Below are 26377 nucleotides of genomic sequence, written 5' to 3'. Positions count from 1 at the left end.
AGGGCCTCTCCTCGGTTTTTTCTTTCCTCCGTGCCACCACGCATAGCTTCGCACAAGTAGCGGCTAATTATCGCACTTTTCCGCTAACGACAATGATTTATTGGCATACCCTTTGAAACAGGGCAGTGACAAATAGTCACCTAGCCTGCTTGATTTAATGAAGTATGCTATACTTGCTTATTATCCTAGCATTTGTGCAACATCTCCTTAATATTTTTTCTCTTCCTCAAAACTTCATGGACATGGGGGACCATGACATTTGCTGGGATGATTTTATTTCTGCTGCTGAAGACGTTGAAATCGCGGAAACCATGCACCAACAAGGGCATCGTTTGTAAAGTGTAAGCGGAGAGCGACACGGAGGAATCAAATGACGATGAAACTTCGGAACCAGCACCCATAAGCGCGCCTGTAGCAATGTGGTACAGTGTAGACCGCTTATAACGTAAGTCGCCGGAGTCGCGAATATCCGCACTATAAGCGGTACCGCACTATAACCAAAGCAGCAATTTTCAAGGCCCGCACATATGTAAAACATGTGCACCGAGCCGCCATGCGTATGCGACAGTCGAGGAATGCGGCTAGAACGTTTGCATTCAATTTACAGTCACATCTCGTTAATTCGAACCAAATCACGCGGCGGCGCCTCCGACCGGCATTGCGCCGGCACCGCCATAGAGTAAAAGCTTAGGAGAGACCCCTCAATGTCGCGCGTGAACAAAAAAAAGAAAAAAAAAAATGCGGTGGAAATTTCACTCTCTCTCAAATGGCAAGGTCGCCGATTCTGCGTTGCGCCGGAACATGCATGTAGACTACGTGCTGACGTCTCGGCCACGCTACCGTAGCCACGCATAGAAAATGGCAGTGAACCCTTCTTTCTTTTTTATGCTTCCTCTACTTTCTAGTCACGTGTTGACCTTGCACACTGCGGCTACGGCGCAGAGGGAAGCAGCGGTGCTGTCCCAGTCCGGCCAAAAGTCCACCTCCCGATAATGGCAGAAAACGAAATTTCGGGGAGCTGGCGCCGGGCCGGCTGTAGCGGCGGCGCCTGCACGGCGGCGGGCACGCACGGTGACAGTCGAAAGTGAGGGAGGTACGAGGGAGCGCGAGGGGAGCCACCGAAGCGGCGGAGTTGCCGAGACGAAATCCGCTTCCCTGCCACCCTCCTCCCTCACATTCGACGGTCTCTGCGTGCGCTCTTCCCCGTGCCATGCCGGCGCCGCCCGCTCCCTGAAGTTTCGTTTACTGCCGTTATCGTGAAGCGAGCGTTGGCCGGCCTTGGCAGTTTCGTGGCCCTCGCTCGCTATGCGCGCCGTGATATTGATATATTCACGACTCGCACTCAAGATTCTGGTTTCAGCCTCACTGGCTGTTCGTTCGCACCACGTGCCCTTCTCCTCCACTTCGTCTCTCTTTCTTCCTCGAGCACTCCTTGGGGCGCCCGTTTGAGGGGAGCGTTCGCCGTCTCCGCTGACTTCCGTACTCCCAGGCAGCCACACTGTAACCGGTATTTCGTTTTCCGCAACAGCACTATAAGCGATATGTGTATACATGGAGTGCTATGGGAAAATTAACGGGAGTCTGAAAAGACCGTACTATATCCGGTCCTGCACTATAAGCGGTTACGTTATAAGTGGTCTATACTGTACATAGAGGGCCTCAGAAAACTTGTCTATACCAAGAGCCTCGGTGAAGAGTATGCTTCTTCTTTAAATAAACTGGAGACTGCCCTCACTGGATTGGCATTGCAGAAACAGACAAACATCACCCACCTTTTTGCAAATAAATAAATTTTGTGTTTTGACTAGCAATTTTTTTTTTTTTGCTGGGGTCCCTTAATACGAACTTCGGGATATAACGAACGGACGCCGCGTGACGCTCAGGTTCGTTACAAGTAGTGGGCTCGACTGTATAGTCAGAAGCCGACTGTGCCTGGTTTCCAGGATGTTTGCCTCTGTGTGGCCCAGATGGAGCACAGAATGCTTGGCGGCATCGAGAACAAGAGCCGCTGACAGTAGGCCGCAAACGTGGTTTTGGTTTTGTATCGTGCAGACAATTTTCGGACCCATTTTCTCAGAAAAAAGATGCGCATTCCATACAGTTAAACAGTGCATTTTGTCGACCTATGCCCATGACCATTTTGTTCAGCGGCAGCAATGCCATACCCACAAAGCCATTGCAGTGGGTGTTACAAGCAGTCTATTGTGTTCATGTCCACATTACAAGGCAGTAAGCACTGCACCCTAGAAGACCTTACTGTATCTGAAACAGACTTAAAGAAAGTGGAGAAGTCTCAGCACATGAAGGGGAAACATTTTCCACAGAAAGTAACAATGTCAAGCTCTCACCTTCTGAAAGAAGTTCCTGTCAATGTCCCTGCTAGTTGTCTTGCGGTTCTGCAAATAACAGTAAACGGAGAGAGCAGAAAAAATTGGTCATGTCTGTGTGAAAGCCATCCAGATTGTGATATAAACATACTAATTTGGCAATAGGCATGACATTTAGCCTTCTAAACCGTAGAAATAATACTAGCAAGCATCATCATCATCAGCCTATAATTTATATCCACTGCAGTACAAAGGCCTCTCCCTGTGATCTCCAATTACCCCTGTCTTGCACTAGCATATTCCAACTTGCGCCTGCAAATTTCCCAACTTCATCACCCCACCTGGTTTTCTGCCGTCCTCAACTGTGCTTCCCTTCTCTTGGTATTTATTCTGTAACTCTAATGGTCCACCGTTTATCCATCCTACGCATTACATGGCCTGCCCAGCTCTATTTTTTCCTCTTGATGTCAACTAGAATATCAGCTATCCCCGTTTGCTCTCTGATCCACACCGCTCTCTTCCTGTCTCTTAACGTTACTCCTAAGATTTTTCGTTCCATCGCTCTTTGTGCGGTCTTTAACTTGTTCTCGAGCTTCTTTGTTAACCTCCAAGTTTCTGCCCCATATGTTAGCACCGGTAGAATGCAATGATTGTACACTTTTCTTTTCAACGACAGAGGTAAGCTCCCAGTCAGGATTTGGCAATGCCTACCGTATGCACTACAACCCAATTTTACTCTTTTGTAAATTTCTTTCTTATGATAAGTGTCCCCTGCGAGTAATTGACCTAGATAAACATACTCCTTTAAGGACTCTAGAGGCTGACTGGCGATCCTGAATTCTTTTTCCCTAGCCAGGCTATTGAACATTATCTTTGTCTTCTGCATATTAATCTTCAACCCCACTCTTACACTTGATGAGCAAGCATCAGAGTGCTCTAAATACTTTCTATTCAATGTGTTTATTTCTACGAACCACTTTTGGTTTTGCTACACAAGAGTTGGGTGATGTCGTGATACATTGGCTCGCTCTGTTCCTGCAATCACTGCGGCTGCCATAAAAAAGCACAGCCAGAAGAAATGCACGCAACAATAATCTTTTTTTGATAATCGTCATCGTCATCGTAGCCAGCCTTATTGCAACATGATGTCAACAAACTTTGCACAGTGTCGTGACAGTGTCAACAATGCCAGGTGCAGCATTTCAAAACCAACTTTAGTAACAAACTAGCATATCTTATAAGTGCTTGCCAACTTTTATAGTACTTGCTCAATCCCATCCGTTAACATGCCAGCAGAGTGTGGTAGAGTTTCTATGACTTCAGTTCCTTCAGTACTTCAGTAATATCTACCAGTACAACGTTAAGCGTCTTTACTGCATTGTGTTTCCAACTGTGACATTAGCTCTCCACGTTGTTTGTTATTGACCCTCAAGAAGTGTGATTTGTGTTTAAGATCTGTGGTTTCGTTGGTCAAGCAATGAAAGTCCCTTGACAAACTGGCTAGCACAAATGTGAAAGTTTGCAAAGTTAAACACTACTCATCATCAACTCTGAGGCACAGCAGCAGCAGCACAGACAGTTCCCCTGTTGTCAGCAGCTGCCTTCGTTTCAACATGATACATTAAAATCTTGCTGCATTTGCAGGACAGAAATGGCTCACAGCACCAGAGGGAAACATCATGGCTGGCAGAACATTGCTACAACAAACAGTCGGTGATGCCTCGCTGCAGTCACTGGGTCTGACCGGTTACCAGGAGCATTCAGACAGTACCACCCGCACTTAGTTGCAGTGTTCAATTCTGACCACCGAAACACACCTGTCACTTTTGAGAACGTTGCAGAGCATTCAAAAGCGACCAACAGAATACTACGTAACAGTCAATGGTTCCTGAGCCATTTCCAAAGACTACGCCCAAATAATTGACATCAGCAAAATTTCTTTCTATGGCTTTAGATTCTCAAGCTGCACTTATCTGCTAAACGTAATGCGCTGCCCTTTGAATTATCACAAACCCTTTCCCTTCCAATTCCGTTTGTGATCGTTAGATATACAGTCGATTTCCGCTAATTCGAGCCTGAAGGGACTGACAAAACTGAATGAATTATCCGGCGGGTCAAATTAAACAAGCTCCAGAAAAAACGCCATAACACAACTGATTCATTTGGCAGTATTTTCCCAATCCTAACGCGTGCCCGAATCAAATATGCACCCGCTTTCTAAGTGTCCACTAACTAACGTAGAAATTGCGTTAAAGCTCCAAACAAAGCAATAATCTAACACGCATCAGACTTTTTTTAGCAAGAAAATGGGCAAAGGTCTAATATGTGTTTCACAACGGCGACTGGTTTTCTATAGCTGGCTCCACCGCCCAAATTTTTGATGTCAGCTTTGCCGCAACACATCTCCGTTATGCGATAAAGCATACGAACGCTGCAAAGGCGATTTTGGTTTTGTACGCGATTGCACCGCGCAGCCCAAATTTCATTTAAAAAAAAGAAAGGCCCGCGTTACAGTTATGTGAATACCGTAATCGGACATTGTGGGCTATAGTTATTGCTAGAAAATCTTCCTAGGCAGTCCAAAAACAAGTGTTTTAAACGGGAGATGACATGTGTTCCAACACGTTCACTGTCCCCTAAGCTTTGCAAAGACAAGCGCTGCCACTAAAAGGGTACCTATAGGGGTCAGGCATGTGCGGCGAAGGCAGATTTTTGGATCGGAATAACAAAAGCTTGGGCCAAAGAAATACATGGGCTCCAGGCAGGACTTTCGGTCGGGATTGAATTAACCCAAAAATCTAATTAACCGGAGTCGATTTAACAGAAGTCTACTGTGTATAGTTTCATGGCCAACTTCCTTGCCATTGTGCCTACCTAGTATGTTATTTCTGCATCTCTGACTTCGAGTTTAGCACTTTTTTCTCTGCTACTCTCCATGTCATTACTTATTCTATTCATTCTATTTCATTTTTATTCATACATACTGCAGCCCTAGAGGGCTATTTCAGGAGTGAGCACAAGGTAAAAAAGCAGGTGCCATAACAAAAGTGCACCTAATAATTGTTTCTAAGCAGACAAGGGTCACAAATGCTGTAACTGCCACTTTTTTAATCGCCAGCTGCGCGCCGCATTCATTCTCATCTTTTGCTGTGCTCGTTCGCTCGGTTACACCAGAAATGCCAACTCTCGCCGCATAAATGGCTGCCTAAGAGCTCCGCTTTGAAATGGAGCTGGGCAGGCCACGTAATGCGTGGCGCAGATAACCGATGGATCATTAGAGTTACAGAAACGGTGCCAACAGAAGAGAAGTGCAGTCAAGGAAGGCAGAGAACTAGGCGGGGTGACGAAATAAGGAAATTTCCAGGTGCAAGTTGGAATCGGCTAGTGCAAGACAGGGGCAATTGGAGGTCACTGGGAGAGGCCTTTGCCCTGTAGTGGACATAAAAATAGGCCGCCGTGGCCACATTTCAATGGGGGAAAATGAAATAACGCCCATGTCTCATGCATTGGGGGCACGTTAAAAATCCCCTGAACGTGCACCTAAATCTGAGTACACGGGTGTTTTCGAATTTCCACCCCATCGAAATGCGGCCGCCGTGGCCGGGATATGATCTCGCGACCTCATGCTCAGCAGCCCAACACCATAGCCACTGAGCAGATCATGATGATAATGAACTTCATTTTAATGAAATTTTCTATATAATGAAGTGTTTTAACTTTTGTAACTTCTTGTCGATAGAACACCATGTACTTTGAACCTTTATACATGAGTTCAATACAACGAAATTTCACTGCCACCACGAAGGAATACAGAGACAATAAATGGAAAATTCCACAGACGCCGATGGTCAAATGGTTGAATTACATGTGGCTGCTTGCGAACATATGCCTCAAATCGAGCGACATGCCACCGAGAACAACCGCCGAAATAGAGCAGCGTCATGTTCCACATAAAGTCCAATTGGAATAACATCCTACCGGGCCCCCGTACAGTGCATGCTTTAGGTGCGAGATAGCATGCGAGGGTAAGCCAAGAAGGATGGTGGTTTGATGCGTGCCATCTTTCTATGCAAGCAAGGGGAAAAGGAAGAGGGAGCTCACGATAATGCGATCAAGCATACGTGAGGGGGAAAAGGAGGGGAGAGGGGGAGGAGCAGGAGGCAGGTCGGCACGCGTCTCCTTTTCTAGAGCAGCTGTGGGTGCGGCTGTGCACGGCTGTCAGGTTGTCGACAAGTGCAGCCCGCGTGCCCTGTTTTAGAGGTAATCTGCCATGTGTGCAAAAACTGGGTGAGCTGGGATGGCGTGGCATTGTGGCGCTGTCTTTTCGCGCATTTATTGCTGGAGGTTGCGTAATTTCAAGCATCTGAGACACATCGAAGCAAGAGGCAGATGAAGCATTCACTACCCATTGCCAGCGTTTTTCATGATATACAGTTAAACCTGGATATAACGAAATTGACAAATTCCCGAAAAACTTCGTTATAAAGAGGATTTTGTTATATGCAGGTTCGGCACGAAAATTCGAAAAAAAAAAACGCTTACCATATTTACTCAATTCTAACGCTCCCTCAATTGTAACGTGCACCGGTTTTCCGTTTTCGTAGAAGCACTCATCCTTGGAATGTCACACCAGGTACCGGATACGTGGACGCGTGTCGTTTCGCACAAGCGTGAGGCATCGCAAACGAAGGGCGAGCATCACGATGGCGTCGTAGCGTTGTATAGTGTTACAGTAGAACCCCGCTGTTACGTTCCCGGGGGCTGCGTTTTCCCAGCTGTTACGTCGTTTTCGGCCGGTCCCGGCACAGCTCCCATAGAACCCGATGCATTGGTAACCCCGCTGTTGCGTCGCAACTATGGGACCGTTCCCGCATCATACGTTGCGAACTGCCACCCCGCGCCGGCCCGAGCGGCCATTTTGACTTTTCATGTCGCTTAGCTTGGTGGCTTGACGATGGCATTGGCCGCCCAAAGTGCTGAGGGTGACAACTATGACGTATTTTCGGTTTCCACCAGCAAAAGTATGGCCCTTGAGATCCGTATTTGCTATATAAAGATCGTGTCTATGACGCGTTATGGCCCTAAAATTGGTTTTGGCTCATAGATATTCAGTATAAAGTCCAAGGGTGATAACGCAGTCGCCGCGCGCCGTATGCTGTATGTGCGAGTGAAAACGTGCGAGGGGAGCCGACGACCGCGTCTAAATCACGTGCATGCAAGAAAAGCAGGGAGGAAGCGCACCTTTTTCTGTTGCGCTCGAGGCACAGGCGAGGGAGCGAGGGGGGAGGGATAGCGGGGCGGCGTTGTGTTCTCTGGCATCAACTGCGTACTGCGCAGTGGCGCGCAGTCGCGCAGGCCGTATCTTGAAAGCGATCTGCGTTGGGGCAGAGTCTAGCAGTGTAGGTGCATCGGCGGCTCGTAGCTTTGCGTGTGCTGTGTGTTCTCGGCGCTCAGTGTGCGTTGAAGCGATAGACAACAGCACGAAGGTCACTTCGCTCACTTCTCCAGCGGAGCTTCCACACACCGCCAGCGCTTGACAGCGCGTGTCCGTGCTCATCGAGTCTGATGTGTCACAGCGTGTACCAGTGCGTCGGCAACATCAACTGGAAAAGGAGAGAGTGCCGGCTTGGCGGGCTAGGCCAGCTGCAGCAAGCGCCAGGATCACATTTGAATGAAGGGAGGGGGTAAGGTCACGCCCGCGGTGGCAAGATCGCCGGGTCAAGGGATGCAGGGCCGCCTTGCACACGTGTGCTCGCTTCGCATTCCGTCGTGGCGGAGAAGGTGTTTCCAGTTGCTGCTCACGCAAAAATGACAAAATCTGGGGCGAAATCTCTAGGTGGTCGGAGGGGAAAATTCGTTATATCGAGGGGGTCTCCCGCTGCCACTTCGTTATGTAGAGGTCTCAAATACATGTGCTTCTATGGAGTAATGGCGGGGAATAGAAAAACTTCGTTATATCCAGGAATTCGTTATATGGAGGTTCGTTTTAAGCAGGTTTAATTGTATCACGTAATATCCTCTATTCAAAAACATGGTTCCATTATAATGTGCGGTGCTTTGCCCAGATCGGGAAAAGCTTTTTAAATGTGTTACATTAACACACACAAAGCAGGTACCTAGTACTTAAATACATCGTACCTGTGCCCGCCGCATCTGTGGTGGCTGGTCAAAAGTGAGCAGAGGCCGACGTGTTTTGCTCGGGGGTAGTGGGAACGTGTGGTACTCCTTCTGGTCAACACCAGGTGGTGCCACACAGTAGAGCAGCTTCCCGTTGACAAAGTCTTTCAGAATGTAGCGCGATGCACGAGGGTTATCTGGTAGCCCACTCTGTGTCATGAATCCTCGCATGTCTGCAAACAAATCAGTTAAGCAGCTGTTAAAATTACAGTAAAACCACTTTAACTTGAAGGTGTAGAATCTAGGAAGCATTTCGAGATAGCTGGAGTTTCGAAATAAGAGAATTAGTGGAAATGTAAGCCCCTGGTCGTGCATAGACCACATACAGCATTTCGAAATAGCTGCCAGTAGCCGCTAAATTTCTCGCAACAGCTCAATATACTAGGAGTGGTATTTTCAATAGATCACTTTTGTGACATATTGCGCGACTCAGCACTTGACACACAGGCTGTCTATGGGCAACAGTGATCCTCACACAGAATCAAGCAAATGCTGTTGCATGTTTGTTCACGCACGCAGCTTTCAGATTTGCTTGGGCGCGAGCACACAAGACTTCTCCCGCATCAGTCATTGGGTTTCCGGTATTGTGCAGGTCGTCATGTCATGCAGACACTGCAATTTCCACACAACCACCGTGTCTCCGCACATGAAATCTTAGCATAGCGGAATGTAAGTGGCGCTCAACTAAAACCGTGCATTATCAATAAGATCGCAGCTGACCGTGAACGGCGATGATAAGAGTGGCATAAAATCAAGCGGAATTTGCTACAAACTCGTGGTACTGTCACTTTTTGGCGATATCGCAGCTACAGTATTGAAACCTTTAAGTAGCCACTTCTTCCTTGCATTGTGGCAGATGGGATTTCGAAATATCCGGGGAAAGAAATATCCAGAGCGCATTTCGAGATAAGAGGTGAAAAATACATGAAGTTGACCGAGAGCCAAGGAAAAGTTTAGACACACACTCATTCATTCAGGTCCAGGTAAATACCTCACAGTTTCCGACATTGGAACATAGTGTGATGTAAGAGTTATACTTTTTGGTTTTTACAAGCAGCAGAAAGAATTACATACAGTAGAAAGAAGAAAAGCAAGACAGTTACGGTTTCTAAGGAAATACATAAAAATGTAAACAGAAAATGAAAAATACACTTTCAAGGAAGACGCAGCTGCTGAATCTACATAAAAACAGCAACACCTAGCAAAGAATACATTTATCATGCTAGTGAAACCGAGTATCCAGCAGTTCCCTGAAGATTATGGCGTCTTGTACGTTTGCTAAATCTTGAGGAAGGTTATTGCATAATACTATGGCACAAAACAATTTAATTAAATTATGGGGTTTTACGTGCCAAAACCACGATCTGATCATGAGGCATGCCGCAGTGGGGAACTCTGGAAATTTGGACCACCTGGGGTTCTTTATGTGCACTTAAATCTAAGTACACGGGTGTTTTCGCATTTCGCCCCCATCGAAATGCGGCCGCCGTGGCAGGGATTGCACAAGACAATGTGGATGTCTTAAGTCCATTGGTATGACCGTGGAAATACTGAAAGATTGCGTTGTTTCAACACCTATGTTAAAATAACAGCTATGACAAAATACAAAACTTATGTTTTGTTATAACAAGTTCATGCATTATTATTCATTAGGCTGATTAGCGCTTCTTTCATGGCCTACAGCAGCTAATAACCAAAATTGCAAGCAGCTCAACCTCGTACAGTGGAGCCCCGATTGTACGACCTTGAGGGGACCACGCAAAGCCGTCGTATAATCCGGGCGTCGTATAAACGAAAAATTAAGAATATAGGCAGTGACGCTCAGTCTTTCCCATAAAAATGGGTACAGACTGCCTGAATAAGCCCGCGGCACGAACCTGCACAGCTTCTAAGGAAGGTATATTAAATTATTTAAAAATTTGCATATTTATTTGATTGTAACACAAGTTTTTCTTAACTTTCTTTTTAATGATTTTCGTTGCTTGAACGAGACCCTCACATTACATTCGAATAACAACAAAATTGACTATTTTAAAAGAAGTATTCTAAATCCCATGATTTTTTGGCATGTTGGCAACTTGTAACTTTATGTCTCAATCCAATCTATAGACAAGTCGACCGAAGTCGGAACTTGTTTTTGGTTGGAATCGACGCTGTTTTCACTGTGCTTTTGAATGATTACGATGCTGCAAAGCCCTACAGCCTTTTGCGGTTTGATGCTGTTCATTCGCGACGCAGCGCATTTGGTATGACAGTCGCTTCGAGAGACGAAGCAATTTTGATGGCCGAAGAGCTGGGAATGTCCGCCACGGCTAGATGTCTCGACGTCAATGAGTTGACGATTTGTGGATGGCGGGACCACCGGCAGGCCCACTTTAAATGCGAGTCCAGTCGGGAAGGCTCTGTGTAACTTGAGGTGGCCTGGTACTGACCCTGAATGATATGATTGTGCGGTCCTTTAAGAAGTATTTAAATCTCAAACAAGCTCGACAGCACAGAAGATGGCGATTCTCGGGTGATCACTTTTGGAGATAGTTTCGCTGTCGCGAGACTCTGCTCGTCCCGGCACCGAACCCCTCGAAGTATGCTTCCAACAGCTCTCTCGGCGCTGATAGTGGGCTTAGGACAGCACCAGAAAGACTTGTCGGGGACACTTTTAGCGCCGAGTCACACGAAACTTCGCAAAAGTGAAACTATCTTGAAAGTGATCACCCGAGAAGACCGCCCAAGGAAAGCTCCGTCTCCTCTTCAGACAACCATGATGAGTGAAGAGAACGATTCTGAATTACGATTCATTGAATAAAGGTACCATTTCGTTTTCCGTTCATCTCGCATGACATTAGCGGTTTTATTTTCTTTATTTCACGTGGCTGGAAAGTCACCCCTCGCGTTAAATTCATGTAAATATGGTATTGCGGTGCGTTATCAGCCGCTGGCTGCAGTGTGCTTACGTGCCAGAATGCATCTGCTTAGAACTTTTTTTTTTATCGGACAGTACCAGAGAGGCATTGTACAAAGCGGGTCGGCGTAAAATTGCATCATATAATCGAGGTTATTATTACATTATTTCTATGGGGGTTTTGACGGGACCAAACCAATTAGAATTAGATCATTCTAAATGTCTCTAAAACGATTTCTGTTATACTTAAGATAATCATTTAAACCCAAGAACATACGTCAACACACATACATGATTTGGCTACTTAGTACTATTATGCCACTTGATATGTTCGCTTCACTTTGTTTTGCTACTGACGCTGACACAACATTTTATCGTTTTATGTTCAAAAAGCACAAGTTCTTGCATTAACTGCTCACAACAATGTGACCAGTGTGTTCTTGAACCTGGACTGTTATTGCCCTAAGTGCGTCTTCAACACAAGGATTTCAGCTTCACAAGCATTCATTGTGCTAGATGAGGGTCATCATGAAATCTATAGATGACATATAAATAGCAGCCGACTGAGAATCACTTCAGTCTTAACTTGCCAACAGCGACTGTGTTCGTCACGATTTTTGCAGCCAATTTAGTCATTTTCCTGGAGAGCAAAAGTTCATGAAATAAAGTTTTCCTTTTATTCGGTAACTGCTTCATTGTCACGTCATTTCGATACCGTCTGAAAGCATTGTTTGGTGATGCAAATGTGGTCAGCTGCTAAGTGCTCTAAATTAGTGTGTTCATGCATAATAGAACTTCTTCTTGGGCATGTTGGTGGAGTTTACTAAACCTGGTTTTTGGGCGCCAGATGGGACACACAAAAGGAAAGACACACACACAAGGTGCCAACTACCAATTGATTTATTGCTGCAAGAAACAGCAAAGTGCAATTTTTGCACACGCTAAACACTGTTCGCTGTCACTGATGACGTGACAGTGATGGCTATCTATGCTGTTTTGTTGCTTCTCCTGCCCAGAATATCAACATGCAAAAAGTATGGCTCCCATGTGAAGGCATTGAAATGCATGCTAAGATTCGCACCATCAAATGTCCCATCCAGTGCCCGAAAAAACATGTATTACTACAACTGGATGGTTACAAAGTGTTAGTACTTCCCATTACTATGGCAACTTTGGCCTCAAAGTGGGTGTTAGGCCTCCTGCAGTAAGTGCTTAATGCAGTGCCTTCCTTTGCACCACTGTTACACATTGAGACCAAGGCTAGTTCACCAGCATCCTTCAAGAAAACATAAGTCTAATATTTGAGCCCATGTTACTTGTTATGCTGATTATACTAGTTCAGACTTGTCACCCTTAAAACATAAAATATACTACCGCTAAAACCAAGAAATAATACATTTTGTGCGAAATAGTAGGAATTGTTTTATTAATCAAATGTACTCAGTTTATTGAAAAAAAATTTGCTGTCTTTGTTCTGTAGGGATGCTGCTCTATATTTACTTGCTGCTCTATACATGTTTGTTCGTGAAATATCCATTTCATGGAAGCCAAAATTTCCCCAGCCATTTTAGTGGTGACGCTGCTGCCGGTAGGTCCGAACAATCAAGCCAGTCTGAGAAGTTGGGCTCTCAAAAATTGCTCGACAACTATATTTGCATTCTGTTGAGATCAGTTTTGCCCGAAAAAAGATGCAAATGAAAAACCATTAAATTACTAGTGTCTATACGCCAATCATAAGCGAGTTCTTGAAATCAGGCATTTTACGTCAAAATCGTAAAAGTTGACAGGTATGCTAGTTTATGTACTGATCAATGTGAGCTCACATCCATAGGCATTGAGCAGTTCCTCCGAAATGGGTGCCCTGTCCGGGTCTTCGGTCTCGTGGGGTGCTGGCAGGCAAATGCTGTAGGTGGACTCCAACACGTGCCTCGGGATCAGGCTAGCCACGTGAATAAGCAGTCAAGGGTCAACTCAGAGGCATGGAGAAGCCTTTATAGTTGCGTCGAACACTTTCAAGGGACTGCCCAGGTTGATCTACCTTGATTAAAGGACAACTATAGTTCACCTTTCCAAGTGCATGAACCTCACTAAAATGTGTTCTGCTGTATTTACTCGATTCTAAATGCCCTCAATTGAGACGCACACCCAAATTTCATGGCTAGGTACTGCTTTTGTTAAACCCCTTGCACATGATGACAGCCTAACAAACTTGCAGAGCGGGCACAAACCATGTTGCAGCTACCGTAGCTCATAAAAATGCTGACATGTGCAATCGATTGAATTACAGCTATTTTGAATGCTGCCTACCTTATCTTGTACACTATTATTTTGGTTTCATAGTCGATTCTAACATGTATGTCATTTTCCAGCAAGCATTTTTGTAAAAAAAGTGCGAGTTAGAAGCGAATAAATGGAGTATGCGTTCTGCTAGGTGCTGTAGTCACAGATGTTAAACACAACTGAGAGATGTGTAGTCATTCTGCAAGTTAATTTTAAAGATAGGAACATGCATTCCCAAATTATGCCCTTTTAGCCACTCTGCACTCACTTATCAAAACATCTGCAAAGAAGCAGCAGCAGCATTGGTGCCAACAATGCTGAGCTGTTTTTAAACAATGCGTGCAGGTTTCTTATTGCAGGGGTGGGAATGCTGAAACACATTTTGGAGCAATTTTCGGAACAGAAAAATGTTAGTTATGGAGCAGCATATTTTCAAACTTGGAGGTTAGTAAAGAGGACTAAGAAGAATTACAGCGCAACAAGTGATTGAATGAAAGATTTTACGCATAACCTTAAGAGACAGGAAGACACCAGTGTGGATTAGACAGCAAACGGGGTAGCCGATATTCTAGTCTATACTAATAGAAAAAAATGGAGCTGGGCAGGCCATGTAACGTATAGAGCAGATAACCGGTGTTCTATTAGAGTTACAGAATTGTTGCAAAGAGAAGAGAAGTGCAGTCGAGGACAGCAGAGAATTAGGTGGCATGATGAAGTTGAGAAATTATCAGGCACAACTTGGAAACAGCTAGCGTAAGACAGGGGTAATTGCAGATCGCTGGGAGAAGCCTTCATCCTACAGTGGACATAAAAATAAGCTAATAATGATGATGATAATGACAGCACATTTAGGTGGTCCTGCCATAAAGACCATTAACTCTTGGCTTCCTGGCTGTTACGGTTTCCCAGTTATTATGCCTTCTTATTTTCTTTTGTAGGAAGCCTAGGACATGCAGCTACGGCATTAACAGTAGTGTTTTGAATGCCTAAACCTTGTTCCACTTGCAACTGCACATACATCATTTCCTGTCCACCCAGTTCTCGAGCAAATTGGACAAAATATTCCGGGGTGCTGAGCTGGCAGAGACAACAACACAATAGGATGAAGGATATAAGGTTGACGGGGGGCACGTGGTCTGTCATCTGGTCAATCGGCAGGATTCCGTGCACGATCATCTCAGCCTTGTTGCTCACAAAGTTGGGGAACACCAGGCCAGGACAGTCACACAGGCACAGCTCATCGTCCAGGTTCAGCGTCTGCACAGCCGAGATTATGGGCAACAGGTGGAGAAAGTTATTGTTTAATGACAGAAAATCAACCTAGCCTTTCTCTGACATGCTACTATTACAGCTACCCCCAGGATACAGGAAGATGCATATAGATGTGCCACTCAAAGTGCATGAATATGTAAATTTAAACGTTACAGGGCCTCCGTTCTGCCAGCATGTAGAACATAACTTAGAAGTAGAAGATGTAGTTTAAGACAGGCCTAAAGAAGTGGAACACTCTTAAAGGAGGAAAGTTACACTTTCCTTTGTAAACAGTTTTCAGCAAAACACATTTATTTTCAGGTCATTTCGTATTGTGCCAATTGTAATAATCTTTAGGGGTGTGCGAATTTATATCGATCGAATATATTTTATTTCTCGAATATTCTATCTTTCGAATATCAGTACCTTCTATGAATGACCCAGCTGTGGTCGGTGACTCAACATGCGCAGCGTTTCCATGGTGTGCGATCTTTATAAGTACAACGTTCGGCACCAGGTCGACTGGATCGATCGAAGTGAATAACGCTACACAAATAGAGCGGCTAGTACGCGGAAAGCACAGAAGCATGTGTGAAGATCGGGCCAATCAGCCACCGGAAGTCGCACTGATCACATCGAATACGCAAGTCAGAGTTCATCCACGCAGATTCGCGCAGTTCGGAGCTTTCTACCCACATGCGAACACAGACAAACTTGGCACGCATGCTCGCGGTAGTTGCTGGCTGGTCGACTGCGGACCCAAACTCCGCTCCAATGGCCGTCAGTCTAACCCATACATGTGATCTTGCGACCGATCACTGATCACCGTAGGAACATATTAGCAACAAGATTTTCATAACAGTTTGCAGCCCGTTATTGCATAGGCCAGCGGCGAATTTTCGTCGCAGGCACACCATTGGCAACACTGTCTAACCAATTAGGCCTAATCGGAGCTGCATTGTCGGGTGTAGGCGACTAAATTTACGGATACTGAATCGACGCAGATCTATGCACAGTGCTTCCACGACCCTCAGAAATCCGACAAACCACCTTGCCAACGAAAGCGAGCGCACGGGATGACCATTTCATGTAGCTTCGAGCGACTCGTCACAAGACTAGCTTTGGATTTACATGGCAGGCTTAAATATATCATGTGACAATGCCTTGACCCCCAACTGAAGATGCATTTACACAGACTTCAGATGGATGCAGACAAAAAAGAAAGGAGAAGAGGGGGGAGGAGGGACGCCATGCGAACTTGCCGTGGACTTCCCGATTTGAGAACTCTTTACTGTCGGTGCTGACTGACGTAATGCGCCTTCCCTGCTTTTGTCTGTCGCACAGACTGGCCTTAACGAGCTGACTGTAACACAGAAAGCATCTGCCATAGAGATATAAAACCCTCTCTTCTGTTTTCTGGAAGAAAACTGGAAAGCAATACATATAGTCTCTTGTTACATAATGTGATTGGCCTCCTGAGCAGGTGCAGCGCCGTGTTTCTTGCACAAAATTTGGAAGCATAAAGGTTTGTGTTAAATTTCCTGATATTCGATTCAATATTCTGCTTTTTTTTTCTAGATTCGATTTGATATTCGAATAGAAATCTACCATTCGATATTCACACACCCCTAATAATTTTAACGAGCCACATCAAGGCAGATTGAAAAACCTGCGGGGTCTTGGAATAGCGGGAGTGTTCGGACAGACCTTGCAGTCCAAGCAGTAGCTTGCTACTAGCTACTGGTGTGAGAACAACACTGCTTCTGAGTGTTCACCCCATGTCTGTAGTATGTCCGACCCTGAGCTTCCTTTCTAGCAAATGTCACTGCAGAAAGCTGACAGTGTGCGCAAAACACAGTTTGCAGTTCACAGCCGTGTGCCATGTGATGCAGTGATGTCCATGCACAGCGAAAAGTATACCAACGAACATTAGCTAGGCGATATCTTCTGGAACTGTTGCGTTCTGTTAACTTCGTTAACTGTGTGCGTTGCATGATTTTCATGCTAACCACAAACTTTGCACGCTGTTTTTGTCACTTCTAATGCACTCGTTTTGATCTTTATCTTATGTTCAATATAAATACTTCTTTTACTGTATCAGCATAGAAGGTCCCGCTTCGTGTATCCCACCCGTTGTACCGCTCATAACAGCTGCCCAGAGTCACTGCTATCACAGAAAGACGTCCATATTTCACTAAAAGAAGTAAGACAAACTTGAAACTACAGTCGGATTCTCTCCTTTTCTCTGATTAAAGGACCACCGCAACACTTTTGGCACATGTAAGAAAACCTCCACAATCTGCACACAATGCCTCCATGAACATGTGAGCCAGATGCATGTTGCACTGCAAGCACTGTTGCTCCACTGTATGTTGCAAGGAGTCCACCACCTCACATGGAAGATTGCTCGCTCTCTCCTACAACTTTTGAGGCCCGCTCTATTATCTACCGTCTATGATGTTATAGCGAGCCGTCACCGTCAGGTTGATGCCAATGAAGTTGCTAGAGTGTACTAGAATGTGGGAGTGGGTCCAGCAGATGGTGTGGCAAACACCAAGACTGATGCAAAAAACGCTGAAATTGTGGTGGTGCTGCAGTTGCCTCATACAGATGCTCTGGCTATCTCAGATGCACCCATTGGCAACTCCAAGCTCACAGGAAGAGTCGCTGTCGTGTGCTCGACATGCCGTTGTCTTCTCTATGCGCCGTCGTTTTTACATTGTTTTTGCCGTTCTTTCTTCACATTGTTTACAACTTGGTTGATGGGGAATAACATCACTGTTTCTGCCACGCTGCATATCTTTCACGAGAATTATCGATGCAGGCAGGATGTTCATCATTTCTGTTCAGCGGTGCCGTCTCCCCGACGTATACATGGTAATATTTTCTCTGGTAGCTCAGAAGGATGAGTAAACCACGGCAAAGGAAATACCATTTTGCACCATGTAGCAGAGTGACACGTCTTTCCAAGCCCCAAGGAGCTGCCTCCGCGCAGACATGCATCCGGTAAGTGCACAGGGCTGTTCATTCAAGGTAAATGCAACGGTGACGCCACCAAAATTTCATCAAAGAACACCTCAGTGCAAAGCCCACCCTAGACCCACTCAAACAAGCTAGTAGTACATTCTAGTTGCGTTGCTGCATGCACCCAGTGCAGTACTTGTGGCACGCGATAGAGATCCAAGCATCTCAACAGATGTGCCAGCAATACAATCAGCTGGTTGTCTTATTCGTATGAACAGCGCTCCAATAAATTTGAGGAACAAAAATCGCCTCATGCCTTCCCACAATGTCACAGACGCACGGGACAGCCCACAGATGCCAGCCCTTGAGCAATAATTCACGATCATGGATTATACTCCTGAGTAAAAGCTCACACACCTCTCAAATCTTCTAGCAAACAGGGAAATGTTGGTTGTCAATGCGTCACACCCGCCCTGTCGCACTCTGGCACCTTTGTCAGATGCCAACTTTGGAGCATGCACTGCAGGAGAAAGAGTGCTCCCCTCCCTTTTTTTTTTTTTGGTTGTTGCTAATGTTTTTCACAATTCAGGTTGCTCAAGTTGCTCATTTTTGTTATGTTGATAAAATGTCTTACGCTTGTTAATACCTTTTTTTATTTTTATTAACTCTCTATGCCATTTTATGCCTGAACATATTTGTAGCACTTCCAACTATTTATCTACCCTGCAAAGGTAAAACAAGGTCACACACCTTAACAAATTAGTAAAAGTAAATAAATAAAAAAACAGAGCAATAAACCTCTCTCAGTTTGCAAACAGCGTGACGTCACTGCCAGTGTGCCCCTCCCATCTGCCACACCTCCGAAGTGGGCGGTTGTTAGAAAAAAAAAGTTCATGCGACCTGTTTTCTCTGCATAAGAGCACTGCTTGTATATCAACTATCGTGATCGTAATTCCAGCATATTACCATTTTTTGAAGTGACAGCATTAGCAATTACGAACTGTACTTAGAAAGTATAATTGTCCCCGTTTTACCAGCATGACAATATAGCGCTGTTGCTGAGTGCATGGTTCGTAAGAGTGTGCCTCTTCCATAGATGAAGCAGCCACAAAAATGTATTACTCTTCGAAAGCAAACATTTTAACACAGATGCTGCACATTTTCGCGGTGCCAAAAAGTTAATTCATTTAAATGACTGGTCATCGAACAAAAATTTTCATTGCATTGTCATAAAGGTATTAATTTGCACACAATTTACACTGTAGCTTTAAACTATATCCAGTACAAGATGAACTTTTTCTGCAACTATCAGCCATACCCATCCCGCCAGCTCAATGAAGCGGTACCAAGTGGTGGCGCCTAAATGTAGAAGAGGGAGGAATGCTGAAACACTTGTTAACCTGCTTTAGGAGCACGGTAAGATACCCCAAGGGGTCAAAGTTAATCTGGAGCATTTTCTTAAAGTATCTCCTGTAAGCCACCAGGCAGCTTAGGGATGTTAAAGGGACACTAAAGGCAAACATTAAGTCAACGTGCAATCTTAAAATACCATCGCAGAAACCTCGAAACGGTCATTTCATGCTCAGAAAAGACTTATTTTATAAGAAAATTGTGTCTGCAACGTCCGCGTAACTCTAGCGCCGTTCAAATCGCCTGCCCTCCCAAGCGAGGAGTGGTGACGTCATGGTCTCATAGTGACGTTGTGCTGCCGGTGAGTAAAACGCCGCCCACAGATGGCGCTACGGCTTTTTTGTGGAAAACGCAGACGCGCAGCCAGAAACAAAGCAAAGACAGAGCCGACGGTAGTGCGAAAGCGGAAGGAGAAGCGTGCACTGAATTGTAAACGTGATGATTTGTCGACGCTAGTCGCAATGGACCTTGTTGACGACACTGACGACACAGTGGCTCGCGATGCTGGGCTCGATTTCAGCGATTTAAACTCCGATGACCATGACATGCTGCTGATGGCTCGCGCTGCCGGCGTCGTTACGTACTACGACGGTGGCCTCGACACCGGCTTTTCCAAACGCGAAAGCAGCGAGGACTCCAGCAATGCGACGTCGGGCGACGAAGCTTGTCCCCGTCTGGACGTGCCATCGCGCGGACCGGGCATCCCACGACATCACATGGACGTGGCCATTCCCTGCTGCTTGCAATTTCAAGTGCGAGTGAAGTGCCAGCAAAACCAGCGCAGCACTACACGATAACGAAACTACTGAAACTCGAAAGCGCGTGACGCTGAGTCGAGCGAAAACGAAACCTTTACACCACCCACGTCGTTATCAAGGGTAATGCCAAAAACTTTCTCTTTTCTAAGAATCTAATAGAAGCAGACAAGTAGCATTTTCTTCTGTCTTATAATCTAACGAAATCATCTTTTTAATCCGAGTCGTTGAGTACTAGTGACCTAATTTTATTGAGGAGTGCCTTCGTTTTCAGGAAAGTACGTGAATGCCCCTGGGGAGTCTCTTATTGTGTCCTGCATTTACGTCAATTTCTCGATTACTAAAGCTCTGTTGGCGATTATATTGACGCCTTAGATGTTCTAGATCATTACTCTATAACTTTAGCTTGACTTTTTATTTGCCTCTAGTGTCCCTTTGAACACATTATTTAATTTTAATTATTAGCCATGGTCATGTGAATGTACAAAGCAAAAGCGTACATAAGTACATAATCCGTTGCGCGGTAACTTCGCTCCATCTGCTGCCTCCCTTTGCTGCTCTCAACTTTAGAAGACGCAACTTTTGTATGTTTATATGCATCATCCCAGCATGAAGTCCGTGCCATAAAGGTGAGCATAACAATAAAGAAAAAAAAAAGAATGCTCAGTTTTACTCAAGACCCGTGAGATCTGCATTAAAACACTATAATTTCAGTGGTTTGCCTTTTGGGAATTCCTCTTGATGAAATGTATACACACAGCTTTGGCAGTGGTCAAAACATTGTAGAAGCTCATTTGTAGTCATACCTTTCAGACGATAAATTATGCTCAAACAAAGGTTTTTTTTGTATTTTTCTGCACAGAGCGCATAGGGCACCACGATACACGCACTCACTAATCATCACGTCTACAGTCTACGCTCGTTATAACAGACCTGCGCACAACAGACTTTCAGATATAACGGATCATAGTTCAACCTTAGTTTGCTCTACATATTTTATTAATGCAACAAAGTTAGCTTTTAACCAGTGGCGCACCGACGGGGGGGGATTCGGGGGTTGTAACCCCCCCTGAGGCCGACTTATCCCCCCCTTTTGTTAAACCCCTTTTCTTTCCTTACGCATTTGAGTACTGCAACTAAGATGTAAGACGCGCAATCGTCTGCACACTCGCAAGAAGCGCATTTTCTAACAATTTCCCGTGAAGAAATCGAAATTAGTGCTGTTTAGATGGTATTGGCAAACTGTCAACCCCCCCTGGCAGAGATCCTGGGTGCGCTACTGCTTTTAACGGACCGTGCTACGACGGACAATCGGCTATAGCAGACGAAATCAGCGTCAATTTTTTTTCGAAAATCGGGCGTATAAAGCATACTTTTGCCGTGTTGACACGGGCTGACAACATACTTGTGAGGGTCAGACGATCGCGACTACAATCTTATCGCGCGCCCGCAAGAGAGAAAAGCGGGGCGGAAGAGCGTCGTCTCTTTCGCACGCGAGGCACGGGGGGGGGTCTAGTTAAGCGGCTGCTGCTTACAGCACGGCCACGCGGGTGCCATATCTTGCAAGTGATATTATCTTGAAAGGACAAAGTGCACTCAATGCCAGTAACTTCGTATGCGCTGTGCTTTTGAAGTTTAGTTCACGTTGAAGCGAGAGAGAGTGCGAAGGTCAATTTGCTTGCTGCTTTTGCCATGCTTCCTGACTGCAGCGTTTTGAAAGCGAGTTTCCACGGTCATCAAGCGAGATGTGTTCATGTTTACGTGTGCGTGCGTGACACTATGCTTGTTAATTTAGTAAGTGAAGTGTGAACAGCCTATAAAACTGCTATCCTTACTTCGTATAGCTGTCTACTAATTTGCTATTGCAATCAATGCTTCGCCTTTCAAGCGAAACTGCAACTTTTTTTTTTGTTTACTTTAGACATTGGTCACTCACTCTTTGCAATAACATTGTTAGACATCGTGACCAAAGTTTTGTAAGTGAGGCGTTTCGGATATTACGGACTTCGGATAAAACGGACATTTTTTGTCGGATTATGAGGGTCCGTTGTAACGAGAGTCGACTGCAGTTCATTCTCACCTGTTCAAGAATTACGGGTGCTGAAGTTTTAACAGCACCTGATCACTACGACTGGCTTTATTACACACAACATGCGTCCACAGCCTCAGAAGCGAGATGTATAGCTAATCGCATAGTACACCCCCCACACACACACACGCACACACACACTGTGGTCCGTCAAAGATGAGCCGATATTGTCGCCATTTTGCGCAGCACAATTGACCACAACAATGTGGCCCACTTCCATGGAAAAGTCGTTATTCTTCATCGCCCAACCCATCACAGACGACCACATGGTTCACTTTCACAAGTAAAAAAAGGCCAGTGTCGCCACATGTCATTGTTTTCCGACACATATGACTGCTAATCTGGCTGGCAAGAGAATTGTGGAGATTCAGGTAAAAAAATAAAACAGAGAGAGAAACATAAGTCTACGTGGCGCCAACCTACACCAAGCACTGCACAGCTTCACCATGCAGAAAGCTGGCGGTGGCTGTGTTTCACCAACTATGGTTCCTGCACGTGGGCCAGCAACGTCACAATGTGACGTACCTCAGGAGAGGTCTATAGGCAGGACATTGCTACTGGCACCATCAAGCTGACAGGAAAAGTGTCAAAGTGAGGTACGGGGAAATTAAACAATGTGTTCGTTTTAACTGAATTACTTAGGTGCTTTTCAAAAATTTATGCAGGAATACATTCATTGAAAAGCATTGGATTTGTTCTAGCACATTCTCAGTTTTGAAGCAAATGTGTCGCACAACACATGTAACGTTTTGTGTTTCTCTCATCACATTCGGTTCCATATGGCACCATGGCCAACAAGCAGGCCAAGAAACACGTTGGCCCCATGTTGGGCTGAGCAGTACTGCACCTGAAAGTGCTTGGTCTTGCCCGGTGTAGTGGACACAGAGACCTTCTTGCAGCGAACCAGTGCGTTGATGGTTGAGCTCTTGCCCACGTTGGGGTAGCCCACCTGCACACGATGAACAAGGGCACACCCGCGGGCACTATTACCACTGAACCGCAATTGCCAATATCATTTGAGAAGCCTGGCTGGGGCAGTCAGTACAAAAAATAAGAGAGAAAGTATACTAAGATTCCAGGAACAGCATAACTAGGAAGTTCAGATGCCATGCTCATTGCAACTTAGGATTCCATACTTCCAGTATTTCATACCTCCGATTTGCCTCTGAACCACTAAATTTATGTGGGCACTGCATTTATTTTACACAGAAGATGTGGAAACATTACAGAATAGCAACATATCAAATGGGAACCTAACACTGTACAGAGGAGTCAATGGGACTGCAAGAAAATAACTGTCTGTAAACACGTGCATCTAAAGCCTCTTTTTTTTTTCTCAGTGTGACAGCGTCTGTGGCGTCCCATGTCTGATGTCAAGAAGCAACAAGTAGGTGAACAGTTTCACCACCAAGAAAGCTATGTCCGCTTAAGGATGCAAGAAGGGGAGCACAGAAACATTAGTACAACCAAACCCACTTAGAACAATATTCAAGTTACGACATCCTTTTGTTATTCCCCAATAATTGGTATAACAGGGTTCTATAAAAAAGAGCAGAGGGAAGACATCCAAAGATTTTAGTTAGACAGAAAGAAGTACAGTCAAATCCACTTTATAGCATTACCGGTTTTAACAATACAGTCGAACCCATTTACAATGATCCCAGATATAACGATCTATCGGTTGTAACGACCATATTTCAATGCATTTATGATTTTCAGTTTCCCCTATGGAAACTGCTTCCAGATATAACGAACGTTTTTTAAATCACCATACTGCTACAACGAATGCTTCAAGCCCGGTCACAGTAAAAAAGAGGCGAAGTACCAAAGCACGGAAGCTAGACCAAACTTGGCTCACGGCAGCGTGCGCCCCTCTCCTATCCAACCGCAACAATGATACCGCCTACGAGATGAGTGAGCGACCACCTCACGCAGATTTCGGAAGCCACGAAGAAGGTCACACGTGGTCTGGCGTGCCACGTACAGCATAAACAGCATGGCGCGGGACTTGCGCCAGTGCAATATCGGACACCACAACGGCGTCACTCTCGTTTTTGCACACTTGTCCGTGTGACACCACGTGTATTATGTCTGTTTCAAAGATTTGGAACGACCATCTATGTTTTTACACCATGGGAACAATGGCTGCTCAAGTGTTCCTGTCGACACGGCCCTACCGAGTCTGCGAGAACACTGCAACACGTGCCGTCACCATGCAATGTTGCAAAGAGTCGGCGGTTTCTACGCCGTTATCAGGAGATTACGGTTCAGCGGCACTTTGTTTACGCGATGCCGATTGCTGATAATGGTTCGCGGTGTTTTGCCTTTCGAACATCGAATTTTTTTCGCCCAAAGCGACATAGATAAATTAATTTTACAGCTCTTGTGTGGCTGAAGCGCAGTCGTAATGCCAAGACCATGATGTCCGAGACCTTCGCAGAATGGCAGCACGCCGCTGTAGTTTCTGTAGTTTACGCCCAACTAAAATGTTTCGCCCTCGTGTGTAGAAGACAGTCATGTCCCGCTGGTAGTAAAGTATCATGAATAAAAAATGGCGGCTGTGCTTGCAGTTTTGAAATTACAAGTTATACGAACCGGGTACCGTTTTGGAAGAGCTACACGACACCGCATTTCGGTCTTTAGATGTTTAAACTCTAACAGAAGTTTACAGCTAGGTGCAGGAACGCACTGGGAACAAAAATGACACTGAAAATCTGGTTTTCGGACCATAGTGCTACCGAATTGTAACTGCAGACGCCAGCTTCAGTGCGGTTAATTTTCAAGCGTTTTTAAGGGTGTGTCCGTGTTTATAAAGAACTACTGATATAACAACCAATTTTCAAGGAATTATAAAGTTCATTATAAATGGATTTGACTGTATTCAGATGTAACAATGAAAAGCAGCCATGCGGGAACATTTGTGTGTGTTCTATGGTAAAATAAACCATTTACAAGAATTTTCCCATGCCAGATTATTGGCTATAAGCCTATAATTAAATCTGGCTACTGGGTGTCTGCGCCAAAAAGAAAAAGAATGAGATATGCTCAGAAAAAGAAGAAAAAAAAAACTAATGCAAGCCACTGCATCCGTCTGCTTGCCTCACACCTTTGTTACCCCCACCTTTGTGCCGCACACCCCACATGACACGCCTTCGTTGCAGGCTTCGCGCGCCCCTCTCCCGTCTTTGCTTCATGCCTCTGATACACAATTTGGCTACGCCAATGTCGGAGGGGTGGGAAGGAGACGGGAAATGGACGCACGAGGCTGGCGAAGCACAGGGTAATGCGACGAAGGTGTGCTGTGCAAGGTGCGTAACACAAAGGCGGGTGTGGCAAAGGTGTGGAGCACACAGGCAGATGCAACGACTCAGGGTTTTTCCTTTCTTTTTCTTTTTAAGGATTTTGCGTGTTTTTTTTTTTCTTTCGCGACACACACCCAGCAGGCACATTTATTTGTTATACATAGTCGAACCCATTTATAATGAATTCGATAGTTCCACGAGAAGTTGCCATTGTATCAGTAGTTCGTTACATGTGGACTCACCCTTCAAAGCGAACAAAAATTAACGACACTGAAGATGGCCGTTGCAGTTATGATTCGACACCACTTTGGTCCGAAAATTGTATATTTCGTATCTTACTTCCTGTTCCCACCACTTTCCCGCATCTAGCTCAAAGTTTTTAAACATCATCTAAAGAACCAAATGCAGCGGCACTGCTCTTTCAAAATGGAGTCCAGCCGTTTCGGATCACTTGCCATTTTGAAACTACAAGCGCAGCTGCCGCCTTTTTTCTTTGAGAGCCTGTTATATATTTTACTATCAGTGGGACACGAGTGGATTCTGAATATAATAGCAAAGCGTTCTAGTTGGCTGGTAGCGGAAACTGCTGTGGCATGCCGTCATATTGCAAAGGTCTTGCCATTACAACTGCAGCACCAGCCGCACGCATGCAGAGTGCTGCGAAGTTCCATTTTCCATGTCGCTTCGGTCGAAAAAGTGTGAAGTTCGAAATTTAGAACGCCATCACGATGTTTATCGGCAACGATGTTAAACAAAGCATCGACGTCGTAGTAATGTCCAGCAACTCTAAACTAGAGTGCCACTATTCTGACCTCCAAGATTTCATGCGGTGCCACACGAGAACTACACAAGCACCGAGAACTACGCAAGAACTAAGTGCCACCATCGTGGCCTCCGTTGTACCTCGCCCTGAAATATGAAAA

At 45.2% G+C, this 26377-nt stretch overlaps 1 protein-coding gene across 1 annotated transcript in view; it reads right to left on the bottom strand.

The window, feature by feature from the left end:
* The window catches only part of LOC119445286 (large subunit GTPase 1 homolog), a 78579-nt gene that overhangs the window by 9450 nt on the left and 42752 nt on the right, over positions 1–26377 (bottom strand). The window contains exons 10-14 of the mRNA XM_037709600.2: positions 23000–23101; positions 14797–14940; positions 13227–13350; positions 8466–8677; positions 2349–2396 (exon numbers count right to left, since the gene is read on the bottom strand). Of these exons, the coding sequence (XP_037565528.1) occupies positions 2349–2396; positions 8466–8677; positions 13227–13350; positions 14797–14940; positions 23000–23101 (630 nt within the window). The remainder of the gene's footprint in view (positions 1–2348; positions 2397–8465; positions 8678–13226; positions 13351–14796; positions 14941–22999; positions 23102–26377) is intronic.

Source organism: Dermacentor silvarum, chromosome 3 (genome assembly GCF_013339745.2).
Source record: "Dermacentor silvarum isolate Dsil-2018 chromosome 3, BIME_Dsil_1.4, whole genome shotgun sequence".
NCBI classification, from domain to species: domain Eukaryota; kingdom Metazoa; phylum Arthropoda; class Arachnida; order Ixodida; family Ixodidae; genus Dermacentor; species Dermacentor silvarum.
This window is presented reverse-complemented; position numbering and strand designations above follow the sequence as displayed.